The sequence below is a fragment of the Anabrus simplex genome, chromosome 14 (assembly GCF_040414725.1).
Source record: "Anabrus simplex isolate iqAnaSimp1 chromosome 14, ASM4041472v1, whole genome shotgun sequence".
Lineage (NCBI taxonomy): Eukaryota > Metazoa > Arthropoda > Insecta > Orthoptera > Tettigoniidae > Anabrus > Anabrus simplex.
In genome coordinates this window covers 91,553,939-91,567,782 of record NC_090278.1, presented here as the reverse complement: position 1 = coordinate 91,567,782, position 13,844 = coordinate 91,553,939, and the positions used below count along the sequence as shown (strand labels likewise).

The window sequence follows — 13,844 nt, the reverse complement described above, 5'->3', positions numbered from 1 at the left end:
CATCACTCCCCGTTTGAGGTGCTCAACTTGATAGCAGCGCCGCAAGTGGCCTTCAAACTCGTCACCAGAGATCCCAAACGACCTTCTGTAAATGAATATTTGCCCACTTGAATTCTAACTTTACCTTCATATTTTGATCATCCCAACACCACTAATACTTATTCATATACTAATATCATTCGATACCATCTCTACACTGACAGGTCGAAACATACCGTTTAATCTAACAGCTCGTCACCTTATACCCAAATATGTCCTGGTCTAAGTTTGCAAACATTATCCCAACCCAACTCTTCTGTCGGAAATAACCCAGAACAAATCGTGTTCCTATCTTTTGGATATTTTCTGGTTAACATCATAATGCAAATCTCTTTTACTTGTCGATATGATTTCAGGCGTTGTACGATAGAAGATTTGGAAGATTCTCTCTCGAGGAAGAATGGGGTCAAACCAGCCAAAAACCTGCAACGATAATAGACAAGGAGCTATGTGAGAACCCTCAGATAGACGTAATGTTCAGTGACATGAATGGAGAACTTCTCGTATTTAAAGGTAACTATTTATATTTCTAAAGTCACCTGGGCGTGAGTTTCGTTCCTAATTAACTTTTACATACTTTAGTTCCTCCAGTAAAGTAAGCTTTTCTAAATCCAAAGGTATACCAAATAGCCCACCAGCGCAGCACCTCCTGGCTGTAGGTGTTTCGCACGCACTAGTGATGAATGGGATGCCTAATAACTGATTTTCACAGGGGTATTACTTCCCGGAGGCATGTTACGTCAGATTACGAGGTGATAACAACCGAACGGCACTCGCTTCAAGTTCCTACCTGCTGGGGTTCTTAAGCCTTGATTTCGAACGCACAGTAGTACTGTAGGCTAGTATTTGGGAGGGTAGCACCACAGTTGCTGTCGACATATAGACAATGCTTTCAGCAACGACGAATGTACAAGCATAATTTTAATATGTGGATAACCTGGCCGGAAAGCAGCCGAAGCTCGGAGACGGTATGCATAGGAATGTGCAAACAGCCACCTGCCTAAAGACATTGGAATTAAGAGCTCTTGAAACGTTCAAGGTACATACCTGCAAGTAACTTTCTGGTTTAGTAAAATGACTGGCTGTTTGTATTATAGTGCTCCTTTCTATACCAGCGATTAGGCATCCCATTCATCACTGGTTCATGCAGGACACTTATAAGTACAAAGTACGGTCTGCAGGATCACCTGTGTTAATATGCCTATATTAATATGCATTTTAAATGGTTATTCAAATATTTTGGCACTATTGTCATTATCTTTCAGCTGTAAGCTATGATTATATTTTCATTTATATTCATTCATAGTTGGACGATAAGTAGCTCAGAAATAGATTAGAAGCTTTCAAAATGTGGTTTTTCGGGAAGAATGCTGAAGGTGAGGTAGGTAGATAGAATCACCAATGAAGAGATACTGAATCGAAATGGTGAGGGAAGAACGATCAGGCGATACATGACGAGAAGAATTTATACGATAGGGCACATCTTAAGACATTCAAGACTTGTTCAGTCAGTTTTTGAGTGAAGTGTAGGTGGTAAGAACGTCACGCACAGGCCAATGTGTGAATATGACAGACAGATTAGAGTAGATGTAGGATGTAACAGTTACGCAGCAATGAAAACGTTAACATAGGATAGGCTGGCATGGAGAGCTGCATCAAACTTGTCTATGGACTGGTGACCCAAGCAACAACAAATAAAAACTTCGTAGCAAAGAATCAAATTTATATTCTTTGGCTTAGAAGATAAAATTTCGAAATTGATATCCTCAATTGTATGTTCAAAGTTATGAATTCGGTGGGTTTAACTTGTTGACGTGCTTCTTCCGCTTCATTCAGTACTGTCTGGAGTTGAAAATCTATTTGAGGAATGAGACATTCCGCTCGATAGGTCCCAGCATCAGGTTCTTGTCTTCAACGCTGGCGCGAGTAATGTTTCCTGTATCACGGGCGGTATCGGTCAAGGCGAACAAACCTGATGTATTACTTATTGCATGTATCAATGTTTACGGAAGGCATTTGGAACATTTCACGTAAAACAGAGTTTGATGTGCTATGCTGCTACATTCTCATCCAGAGAGCTTCCCATTATTAACGCAGGAGTTCTAGAAAATGAGTTCTAACCTGGAAATAAATTAAGAACTCATGTCCCTCTAACACAGAGGTGGTCAGCTGGGCGCCAGTTGATGCTAGCCCCATGCGGCCGGGCTGGTCTCATGTAAATGCGGGCAGCTTACGTAGCAAGCATACGTCACAGTGAAGCGAGAGAGCGAATACACTTTACAGGGAAGTGGAGCAAAGAATACGGAGCTCTCCTCCAGTACTCAACGAAATGCTGATTGGCGCACAGTATTTTAAAAAAACTATAACCTCGAGAAAACCGACTTTTTCAACATATTACACTTTGAACTATACCACTCTCGATACAATTTGATCAGAGATGATATGTATTGCACGACAGAAATTAAGAAAGGAATTGTCATGGTAAAATCAGGCTTTAAGAGAAAATCGAAATTACTTTGTAGGTCACTAAACAAAGATTTGAGGAAAATATTTATTAAGTGTTATATTTGGAGCATAGCGCTGTATGGCGCAGAGACCTGGGCATTGCGAAAGGAAGATGAGAGGATATTGAAGGCACTGGAGATGTGGGTATGGAGAAGAATAGAACAAGTGAAATGGTAATACCGGGTAAGGAATGAGGAGGTATTACGAAGAGTTGGAGCAGAACGAAGTATGTTGCAAATCATTAGAGGGGGAAAAATGAACGTTGCTTGAGGAGGGATTGTTTACTGAAAGAAGGAATAGAGGGAATGGTGAAAGCCAAACGAGGAAGAGGAAGGAAAATTTATCAAATGCTGTACAATATCGAAGGGAAGAAATATTGGGACATGAAAAACTTGGCTTAGGACAGGCACAAGTAGAAGAGGTTTATCCCATGACAAGACTTGCCATGAGCAGAATACCTGGGTGATGATGATGACGACACAGTTGGTCAGTTTTATTTTCTTATATTTATAAATTTTAGGAAAACTGATCCGTTATAATTTTTGTGTTACAATTTACAAAGATACAGGGTTTAAGCGTACAAGTTACCAATTACAACTTCTCGGACGGAAAGATGACAGTATTTACATTTTAAACACGTAACCTTCCTGTGATTCATTCAGAAAATCGAAATACATTTAAAAACTCAACAAGTTTGTTGCTTGATTTTGCACTGTGTTTTAGTGTTACGTGTCTTTCCATGTTCACTGAATTTCTGAAAATAGTATTTAAAACTTGTCTACCAGGCGCCCGATGATAATACCTAGCCTCTAAATGGCGAGGGAGTTTTATCACACGATTAAAGTAGAACAATGTAAATGCATCTACCAAATAGATGTTCGGTATCCATTCAAATAAATAATCTAACTGACGTTGTTCCCTGCTGTAAGCATGATTGAATTATTGGTGAATTTATAAGATAATTTAAACCCAAGCAACCACTGCTCACAGATTGTCAACCACAACTCCGTATTATGTTAGAACTATTTCTAAAACAGCTCTTGAAATATAATAGTGAAAACTGAAATTCATTACGTACGGTACAAAGATATTTGAGACTGTATCCGGTTAGAAACTGCAACGAACATAATTAAATTATTTCTTACTACGTAAATTAAATAATGATTTGCTTTTGTGTGTTCTTTTATTATTTTCTACCTCCATTTCAAACTTGGGTACCACCGCAGTGATCGAGAGTGACAGGGAGAATTTCGCCCAAATTTCACGGCCTGTGACGTAACCACAACGTCACCATGGCTGAATAGCATATGATCATCGCCCGCTTACACTGCTGTGCGCCACGGGACGAAGTGCCCAGCGTGAACACGTCTGATCTCGGGTGTTTCCATTTGTCCTGAAAGTTTGACCTATCTTAATATTACACCCTGGAAAACCTTAAATGTTATATCCTCTAAGGTAGGCAACTTAATCGACACGTGCATATTGCAGTGTTGCATTCCTTTTCTTTCAGGTGGAAAAATGTATGGGATTGCACCGGAGGGAGGTGTTCTCCCTCACTACCCTCAATCCATCTCTCAGAGGTGGAATGTTATATCCTGTAAGGTAGACAACTTAACCGACACGTACGTATTGCAGTGTTGCATTCCTTTTCTTTGCAGGTGGCAAAATGTATGGGATTGCACCGGAGGGAGGTGTTCTCCCCCACTACCCTCAATCCATCTCTGAGAGGTGGCCTGAGTTACCTAGTGAGATCCAGGCAGCCTTCACGTACAGTGACAGAGGTACTTACTTCTTAACCGGTTCCGAGGTGTGGAAATACGAAGAGAACAATCAGCGCGCCAAGGGGTTCCCTAAATTGATCGAGGAGGTGTTTCCTGGAGTGCCATCCGACGTCGATGCAGCCATGGAATGGGAAATGGATGGCAGCCTGTTCTTCTTTAAGGGTAAGTGTCTCCCAACTAGGAGAGCATAAGATCGTGGCTCCATCAACAGAGTCTCCATTAACTACGATCCGTCAACTCCATGGCAGTCTTCTAGATACAATTATTCAGTGTTCATTATTCCGTGGGATAAATACAGCACTTTCGGAGAAATAAACTTTTCCCTTATTCTTTCTTCTTTTCCTGCCGCTTTTCCCACACCTGTGGGGTCGCGGGTGCGAACTGTGTCGCACATGTGGATTTGGCCCTGTTTTACGGCCGGATGCCCTTCCTGACGCCAACCCTCTATGGAGGGATGTAAGCACTATTGCGTGTTTCTGTGGTGGTTGGTAGTGTAGTATGTTGTCTGAAGATGATGAGGAGAGTGTTGGGACGGACATATACACCCAGTCCCCGAGCCAGAAGAATTAATCAGAAGCGATTAAAATCCCCGACCCGGCCGGGAATCGAACCCGGGACCCTCTGAACCGAAGGCCAGGACGCTGACCATTCAGCCAACGAGTCGGACAAACTTTTCCCTTATAATAAATGAAACTCAAATATTGATAAGTAGACAAAGGATTTTTTAGGCAGAATGCAAACCAAGGCGGAAGTTTCTTTTACCCACACTACATTTCTGTAATGAGATTTGCATACATATTATTAGTGACCTGAAACATTCTTGTTTTTGTTGCTAGCCAGGATTCCTATCCATCAGCTTTCTTGCGGTTCAGTATTGTTGAGTGAAGTTCTGGCTGTCATATCAAGTTTGTTGGAATGTAGCAGGTGTTCCTTATCCATTTTGCTTCCAGGGTCATGGCAACGTGTGCATTTTTCGGATCTCAGGATGTTGATTCATTTGAGATGAGCTGCGAGCCAGTCGTGGTCAGTATTAAGTCTGAAGAAGGTTACAGCCTATCTTCTTGGTTTTATTTTATACTGATTCCATTTAGCATTATTATCCTTCCATAATTTGGTTTCTGCTGTTTTCTTTCCCAGTTCTTCATGCCTGTTTTCAATAGTATTTTTCAGAATCCTTTTTTGCTGGTATAAAATGTCCGACTGGCAGGTTGTTGTTGTATGGTACCTTTCTTGGCTAATCTCTCTGCCTCTTCATTACCTGTTATTCCAACTTGCGAAGGAATCCACTGAACTGAGATCTGTTTGTGGAGGGTTTTTATCATACATAGATTGTTTTTTAGTTCTTTACTTTGAAACTTATTAATTGACGATATTGCTTGGATGACTGCTTTTGAATCTGTAAGGATAGCACATTTTTGGTGATCATTGTTTCTGATAGTAACTGTTGTAGTGCATGGTAAATTGCTTTTATCTCTGCATAAAAATTGTTTCGTTTTTGTTCTGGAAAGTGAAGTGAGAAGAGAGATGAATGTATTGCTACCCCAGTTCTGTTTTCCTCGTCCTGTGAGTCATCTGTATATATTTTTAGCCATTGATTAGACGGATATCTGTCTTGTATAGTGAGATCTATAACATTAGAGCTCCTAGAATGTATGCAACTAAGCAACATAATAGCAGAGTGCGTAGATTATACTTGCGTCTTGTTCAAAGATGTTTGCTTTAAATATCCTATCCCTGTTGATAACAAATGATTTATTTTCACCGCTTCACAGAAAACGCGTGCGTACTGCCTGAAACATGGTACGGTGGGTGGTATAAGCTGAGGCGCAAAAGAAGCTACTACCTACCTCACGAACATCGCACTCTACTTCAAGCTCCTATCTCGGACAAACCACTCACTAAATGAAAATGATAAGCAACATTTTACTAACTGCTGGAATCATTCCTACTTTTCGTGAGGTTATCTGTACTTGATTGATGTTTGTTGTTTAAAGGGCCCAACATCGAGGTGATCGGCCCATAATGATACGAAAGGAGACGAAATGAGATGACGAATTAAAAGTCCAAATCCTCCACTGACCAGAATTCAAATCGCGAGGACGAAGAATGATTGGATGGATTGATATGAATTTAAAACGATGAGTGGATCCGACCCACACTGCCTCACATGCACAGAAGCTGGCACAAAACAATACTAGTACGGACCAAGGGACTGCTACTATAGTACGATGCTGAATCGATAAGTATATGGTCGTTGTAGAAACGGGTCCAAAATCCAGGTCATCGGCCCCTCATAATGGTATTTATCGCTAGAAAATTAGAACCATGGTATTTGGCATGTTGCGGTAATAATCGAGAGTACCGTAAAATCGCGGTATTCCACACATTATGGTACTACTCACAGGTAATGAAATTTGCACATGTATTACAGACCTACAGTGTTTCGCACATTGCGGCGCCATTGACAGGCAACGCAAACCTATGGTGTTCATCACCTATGCGTAGTAACCACAGGGACTCGTACTATCCCATGGTGTCGCTCATATAGTGCTACTACATGCAAGTAAAAGTGACCCATGGTGTTCCCCGCGTGGTGGTACAAATCACAAGTAGTTTCATGGTTCTCATTTGATCATCCCTTGGTCGCCCCTTTTAGTCGCCTCTTTCGACAGGCAGAGGATACCGTGGGGGTATTCTTCGTCTGCGTCCCCTACCCACCAGGGTAGACAAAGAGAAAAAAGAAGGAAAAAGTAGTAATCGTCACTTCGAAAAATGAAGTAACGGACAAAGAAAGGCGTGAAAATGAAAGACTCCCTGGGCCTGAAATGCTCTAATACCGTCGGAGTCGGAAAACGACAAGAGTTGACCAAGGGAGGTTGGACAGGGTTATTCGTACTTACCTCTGAAGCAGGGTGTACCAGAACTCTATCGACAAAAATACAGGGATGCAGTTCGTGTTATGTCAAGAACGACGATGCAATTGGATTAGCGGAGAAAATGAGCTTAATTTGTTACTTCCGGCTGCGCGATTCAAATTGACGAACTCGCTGTATTTGCTGTGCGTCTGAGAAGGGAAGGGACGGGAGGGGAATTGGGAAGTGGGAGGCAGAGGTAATGCTCGCTCGTTCGTTTCGCATAATCACTTCCCAGCCCCAGTTGACAATTTACAGTTTGTTATGGAAAAGTTGACTACTATATGAACCCCACAGAAAGAGAAGATGAACTTGTACCAAGAAAACAGGCAGCTTTCCAGGTCGTTGGCAACACACCACACGTCCTGAACAGAGTCCAAATATCAGGAGACATATTGAACATCTACTGTAATCAAACCATTGGGCGTATTGTTTTCTTCGTTCAGTATTTCATTCCCTTTACAAGGTTGTGAGTGAAAGGATACACAATCCCGAAGTAGCAGCGTTGCATCTTCGAGCATGTTAAATAATAAAGAACGTTACTGCGACCAACAGACGAGAGGCGAAACGATCTGGTGCATTTCTTGACTGACAAGTGTGTCTTAATTACAGTGTGCTCTTGCACTGTGTGTGCAGTTACGGGTATTAAATAAACAAAGTGTGGATATTGTCTGTAAGAGACAAGTACAATCTGGTCCTGTGCGTACGCGCGGAGCATTATCTCCGTCTCCATCATACATCCCACTTCCCTTCCCTTCCCTTCCCTTCCCTTCCCTTCCCTTCCCTTCCCTTCCCTTCCCTTCCCTTCCCTTCCCTTCCATTTTCTTCCCTGAAGCACAGCAACGGCTTGTGCTCTGGCATAACAAATACGGTGAGTTCCTCAATTTGAATCGTCCCTTCGGAAGTAAAAGAGTAAACTCATTTTATTGAAAAGAAAAATATCCTCCGCCAATTCGATTGTACCATCGTTTGTACACCCTGTATATGGAACGTAGTAAAGTATCAGATGTGGAAGGAATGTTTATGATATACAAAAATAATATGTTTGTTACTTAAATTACAGATATGGCACTTCAATTCTTTGCTTGTAAATATTTTAGGGATCCGAAAATAATGACTAGAGCTCAGAATTTTATGCATTAATAGGTTAGAATGCAAACTTACTGAACTGAGAAGCAAGTGTAGTCTACCTTCACAACCATTATGCTATGGGGTTTGCATGAACATTAGGGGTACGGCCCATCAGAACCCCTATAATTTATGTTACTCTTTCTACATTATGGAAGAGCGGGTGGCCGACATTTACTACTAACCAAATTAGTTTTCACTAACATATTACCGCATGAAAATCCGGGGTGTAGTAATGACTATTTGTCCAAATAAAAATCATTCATTAGGAATTAATTGATCATTCATTCAAGTTTTATAGAAATCTTTCTGATTGAACCACAACCGTTCTCTTGTCAGTAGGACGAGAGGATACAGTGGAGAGTCTAGGGAGTTCGTCGGCCAATTCTCTTACGGATTTGTGCGGCGGGTATGCAGATTACTAGGGGAAGGACAAAGTTTACATGAAAATACTAATAACGTTGACCCTTCTTTATTTACCCAGGTGACAACTTCTGGTGTGTGAAGAACGGACCACCTTTCAAGGGTAGTATCTTCTCGTGGCCCGGAATACCTGGCAACCTGACAGCCGCCTTCAGGTACATGGGAAACTCCCACTTCATCAGCGGCAACTCCTACTACCTGTTTGACGACGTATCCTTTGAGGTAAGTCCTGCCAGCGATCAGTCACCTGCTAGTGTGTCTGCATCGAGCTTCCAAGTATTATATAATATTCAAAGTAACGTCAAGGATCTCCCTTGAGGGATACGCATGAAATCAAAGTATGCTGGGGGTATTAGGTTATGTTAAAACTGTTGTAGCCTGGCGCGTTTCGATCAGAACAAGATGAATGAAACCAATTAATAGCATCCAGAGGACCCGTGGTGCTCGGCAGTATTCGTTATAAACAGGTCCGATAACTCGTCTTGATCTGCCTGTCGTAGTCAGATTGTTCTGTCTGCCCTTTTCAATGGTTTTTATGAACGTTTAACAAGAAGCGCGTTATGGTATGCCACAGTTAGTCTGAATTTATCCATTCTGAGGCCACCAGGCCGTCTGCTTGTTAAAAATCAATCCATATATTCGCTCTCTTATCCTACATTTCTTGAAGTAAAGTTTGGTATTGTGTCGTATAAAGCAACGCGTTTTTAAATCGCAGTTCTTCTACATAGAACGGTTGCCTTGTCAGCTCATAGGTTATTATCTAAGAAGCTGTTTTTTGCCATGCAGATAACTTTATTTGAGCTAGGTTATTCTTCACTGAGAGAGTTGGCCGCGCCACTATGAGCTTGCATCAGGGAGATAGTGGGTTCGAATCCCACTATCGGCTGCCCTGAATATGCTTTTCCGTGGTTTCCCATTTTCACACCAGGTGAATTCTGGGGCTGTACATTAATTAAGGCCATGGCCAATTCCTTCCCATTACTAGGCATTTCCTATTCCATCGTCGCTGTAAGACATATCGGTGTCGGTGCGACGTAAAAGCAAATAGCAGGTCATCCTTCGATAGATGTTGCCAGATAATGTCTAAGGCGTATGTCATGATGGAGTCTGTTTGTACGCAGACGTTTTTCTCTTGGTAGCATGTAAGTAATTAGGAACGTTCTGCCATCTGTTGAATATATTTGAAAGACGGGAAAGGTTAGAGAATCAAGGAGCATCTAGTAGGAAATAGTTTTCTTCCGTGATTAGAGGAAGTGTATACTCTCGGGCTTGGCAGGTAGTAATCAAACATGGCTGCATGCAGTGACATATTAATTAAGGTGTTAGTCGCTTAGCAACCTGCTAAGTACAGAATGTATTGCGGGTAGGGTAAGCCTGCGCCTGCGATTACTGAAGTGATTATTTATTGACCTGATTTTATGATTACTCAAAGTTGGCTGAATTTAGAGACCTATCAATGTCTTACGATTCACTGTCAGGTAATTCGTGAGATAACAGAACAAAAATGAAGCAAGTCGGTCCAGTAGAACGGACGAACGGATTTGCCAAAGCTGTTTTTATTTATCTCTTTTAATACATAGATTGTCACGCAGAGATCAAGCAACAGTGAATAACGGGGAAGAGGAACTGGAGAAAGAAGAATAATAACAATTCTGAGAAAGATGCTGGGACCAGAAAAAAAGGGAAGTGAAAGAGAGGAAGGAAGATCAAGGGACGAACTGTACCGAAACTTTAGTACGATCTCAGAAGAAATATAACTCAAAATAGCAAGATTTGTTGGACATGTGTCAGGATGGACAAGGGTAGTATGGGATGTAGTAGGATGAGAGGAAAGACGAGAACTAAGTGGGTGTCCGGACTGAGATGGGAATCAAGATGGTAGGGAGAGAAAACTGGAGATATAAATATGCCAGAGCTCAGTGACAGAGAATGGTACAGGAGTAGGATAGAGAAGCACCCGAGGGGTGACAAGAGGAGAGGATACTGAAAATATCAGCTGAAGAACGGGAGAGAGGATTAAGTGGTTTTGGGGGTTGAGAAAGACTTGCTCTAGAAAAATGACAGGAACATTTTGGGACGCTTAAACAAATTGTAACTTGAGTATTACACTACGAAAAGTTCTGGTTGTAACATACAAAAAGTTCATTCCCATCAGACATGTACATATTCCTAAGTGAGTACTTCCTAGAAAAGATGCCAAGAGCCCGGACAATATTTAGTACAATCCAAAAAAAGTTATGTTATTGGCTTTACGTCCCACCAACTACTTTTACGGTTTCGGAGACGCCGAGGTGCCGGAATTTAGTCCCGCAAGAGTTCTTCTACGTGCCAATAAATCTACGGACACGAGGCTGACGTACATGAGCACCTTCAAATGCCACCGGACTGAGCCAGGATCGAACTTGCCAAGTTGGCCTTAACCGTCTGAGTCACTAAGCTCTCACTATAACTGACTTTGCAATAGACCTATCACTTCATCTTTAATTAAAGCGAAAACTGGAGTGTCCACAGTTAATTAAAAATCCGACGTTCATGTAAAACTGTTCTTCCCACAAATGATATTTGTTGCATAAAACATGATTTGATGTTCACTAATAGACATCGGATTCTTTTACGCAGTAACAGGTTGTTTATAGGAAGTGTCGTGCAACCCGTTCTTCCATAATGTAACAAGAGTAGCATAAATTCTAGGAGTTCTATAGGCCGTACCCCAAACGTCTATGCAAATCTCATAGCATAACCATTGTACAGGGTAGTAGATTCTTGTTACTCGCTTGAGTAAGTTTACAATCTAACCTATCAGCACCTAATATTCCCGACTCTAAGATAGCATGCTTTGTCACGGCAGAACTCTCCGGCTCGCAAGGACGTAAGTGCCTGCGATATTCCTTATCCCTCCCTGTTACCTTCCTACACGCCTGGTCACTATCGACAGATCCACAGGAACAACGAGTCGTTATATTCCACAACTGTTAAATCCAAAGATTGCAAGTGATTTTCTATGCTGATCTAAAACTCAAGGATCGTCTTGATGCTTTTGAGATATTTGAACTTGGGACGATCGTCGCATGTTAACGATTTTTGATGCTCTCCTGGGACTTGTTCAAAAAATAATTGAACTCTGGAAGTACCAGTACGGAAATGAACTCTCGGCGCCTTTCTTTTCGTCACCTTCTGCGTAGATCTGTCCTAGCATAGCTATCTCCAAGTCTCCCTCTCCTTTCCTTGTTCCTTCATCTCCTGATATGTTTTTTCCATGATAGCTGCCAGCATCCCGTATTGTGTTCTTCTCACTATCTCCCTATCAGTTCCTTCCTCCATTGCACTTCCTTGTAAACAGTCCCTCCTCAAGGTGTGCCCAAGCTACGATTGTTTTCTCTCCATTAGGTTCCCTCTTATTCTAAGCTTTACAGTGTTCCTTCATTTCTCAATCTGTCTACCTGTTTCATCTTCTCCATCGTCCTCCACACCCACATTGTAAAGCCTCGAATTAATGTAAAACTTTATTCTTAAGCGGGACGTATTCAAAATCACAGCATAGAAGATATACTATGATAACTCTACCTGTTTTATAGATACTGTAACTTCACCAAACTTGGCACACACATAAAAAATATCTCCCATTACTACGAAAGTAAAATACGCAAATTCTTAAAAATTATGTAAATGCAATTATTTAAAAAAACTGTAATTACACAAGGAATTTTTCGCAAAATCAGTCATTGCTATGAGCATGGTTTCTTTACTCTGTCTGTATGAAGACAAATGAAGAGCTCTAAAACAGAAGTAGTTTAAATGTCTTAATATTTCAAGCAATAATCTTTTAAATTTTACAATAATGTTGCAAATATGTGTGTGTGTGTGTGTGTGTGTGAATCCATATTCTCTTTCAAAATGTGCAAAATGTGTCTGAAAATATTGTTCCACAAAAATGTAAAATAAAATGACTGGAACCCGTAATGTTATACAGTAATAGATTAGAATGTTAATTACTGCAGCGAGTAACAAGTGTACGTTATCCTGAACATCAGTTATGCTATGGGTTTTTCAAAAAACATAAGGGGTACATCCTGTCAGATCCCCTAGAATTTATGTTACTCTTGCTACATTATGGAAGAGTGGTACAGTCTATTAAATCTCCTAGAATTTATGTTACTCTTGCTACATTATGGAAGAGCGGTACAGTCTATCAAATATCCTATAATTTATGTTACTCTTGCTACATTATGGAAGAGCGGACTGGGAGCCACTTCCTAATAACCAAATTAGTTTGTGTTCTAATGTATTACTGCCTCTGAATCCGGGGTTTAATCATGATCACCTATATCAAATATGCATCTTTGTGAAAATAATTATGTTACGAATTAAGTGTGAGCAATATCTTTGTTTATTTGTCCGCAGGTCGTGAGGGCAGAGATTCCTTACCCAAGAAACGTCTCCTCGACATGGTTCGGATGTAGTGAATTTGAAGAAAAGAAAGCAACTCCAACTAGTGAAGCTCATTGCCTGCAACATACCGTAACATTGATGCTAACCTTCAGTGTATTTGTAGTTTCCAGAAGCATACAATAACTTGTAATCAAAAATGTACCTCAATAAACCATAAAGAATCACCACATTGTGCACTGTTTTCAGAGCACACGCGTGGTTTGCTGAAGGTCGATTTGTCTGCGACGTCTTGAATTGCAATCAGGTTGGAGACGTCGTGAGACCTCGCAAGAGGTCTGGTGCAAGTCTTCCTTGTTCACGCACATAGATGACTTGCGCGCGCGTGTGATGGTAACAAGTATAGTGTACCTGCAAAACTGTTATGATATGAGATTTATATAAACATTGGGTGAGGGTGAATTACAGTTCCCATAATTTATGCTACTCTCGCTACATCACTGAAGAATAGTTAATTGACATGTCTCTAGCCAAATTAGTTTGTATTATAACCTATAACATTCCAGTTCTGGAGTGTGTTAGGGAAAGGGTGAAATCTGTTATCGGTACGTATCCGACTGCTGTCGAAACACCGATAGATCTGTTTAAGCCTTGAAGTCCGCACTCCCGG

The 13,844-nt window shown here is 41.1% G+C and overlaps 1 protein-coding gene across 1 annotated transcript in view; it reads left to right on the top strand.

Moving 5' to 3' along the window:
* Positions 1-13,390, top strand: part of LOC136885502 (interstitial collagenase) — a 28,363-nt gene extending 14,973 nt beyond the window's left edge. Inside the window, exons 6-9 of the mRNA XM_067158093.2 lie at positions 396-552; positions 4,203-4,487; positions 8,850-9,010; positions 13,190-13,390. Of these exons, the coding sequence (XP_067014194.2) occupies positions 396-552; positions 4,203-4,487; positions 8,850-9,010; positions 13,190-13,360 (774 nt within the window). The 3' untranslated portion in view covers positions 13,361-13,390. The remainder of the gene's footprint in view (positions 1-395; positions 553-4,202; positions 4,488-8,849; positions 9,011-13,189) is intronic.
* Positions 13,391-13,844: the final 454 nt, after the last annotated feature.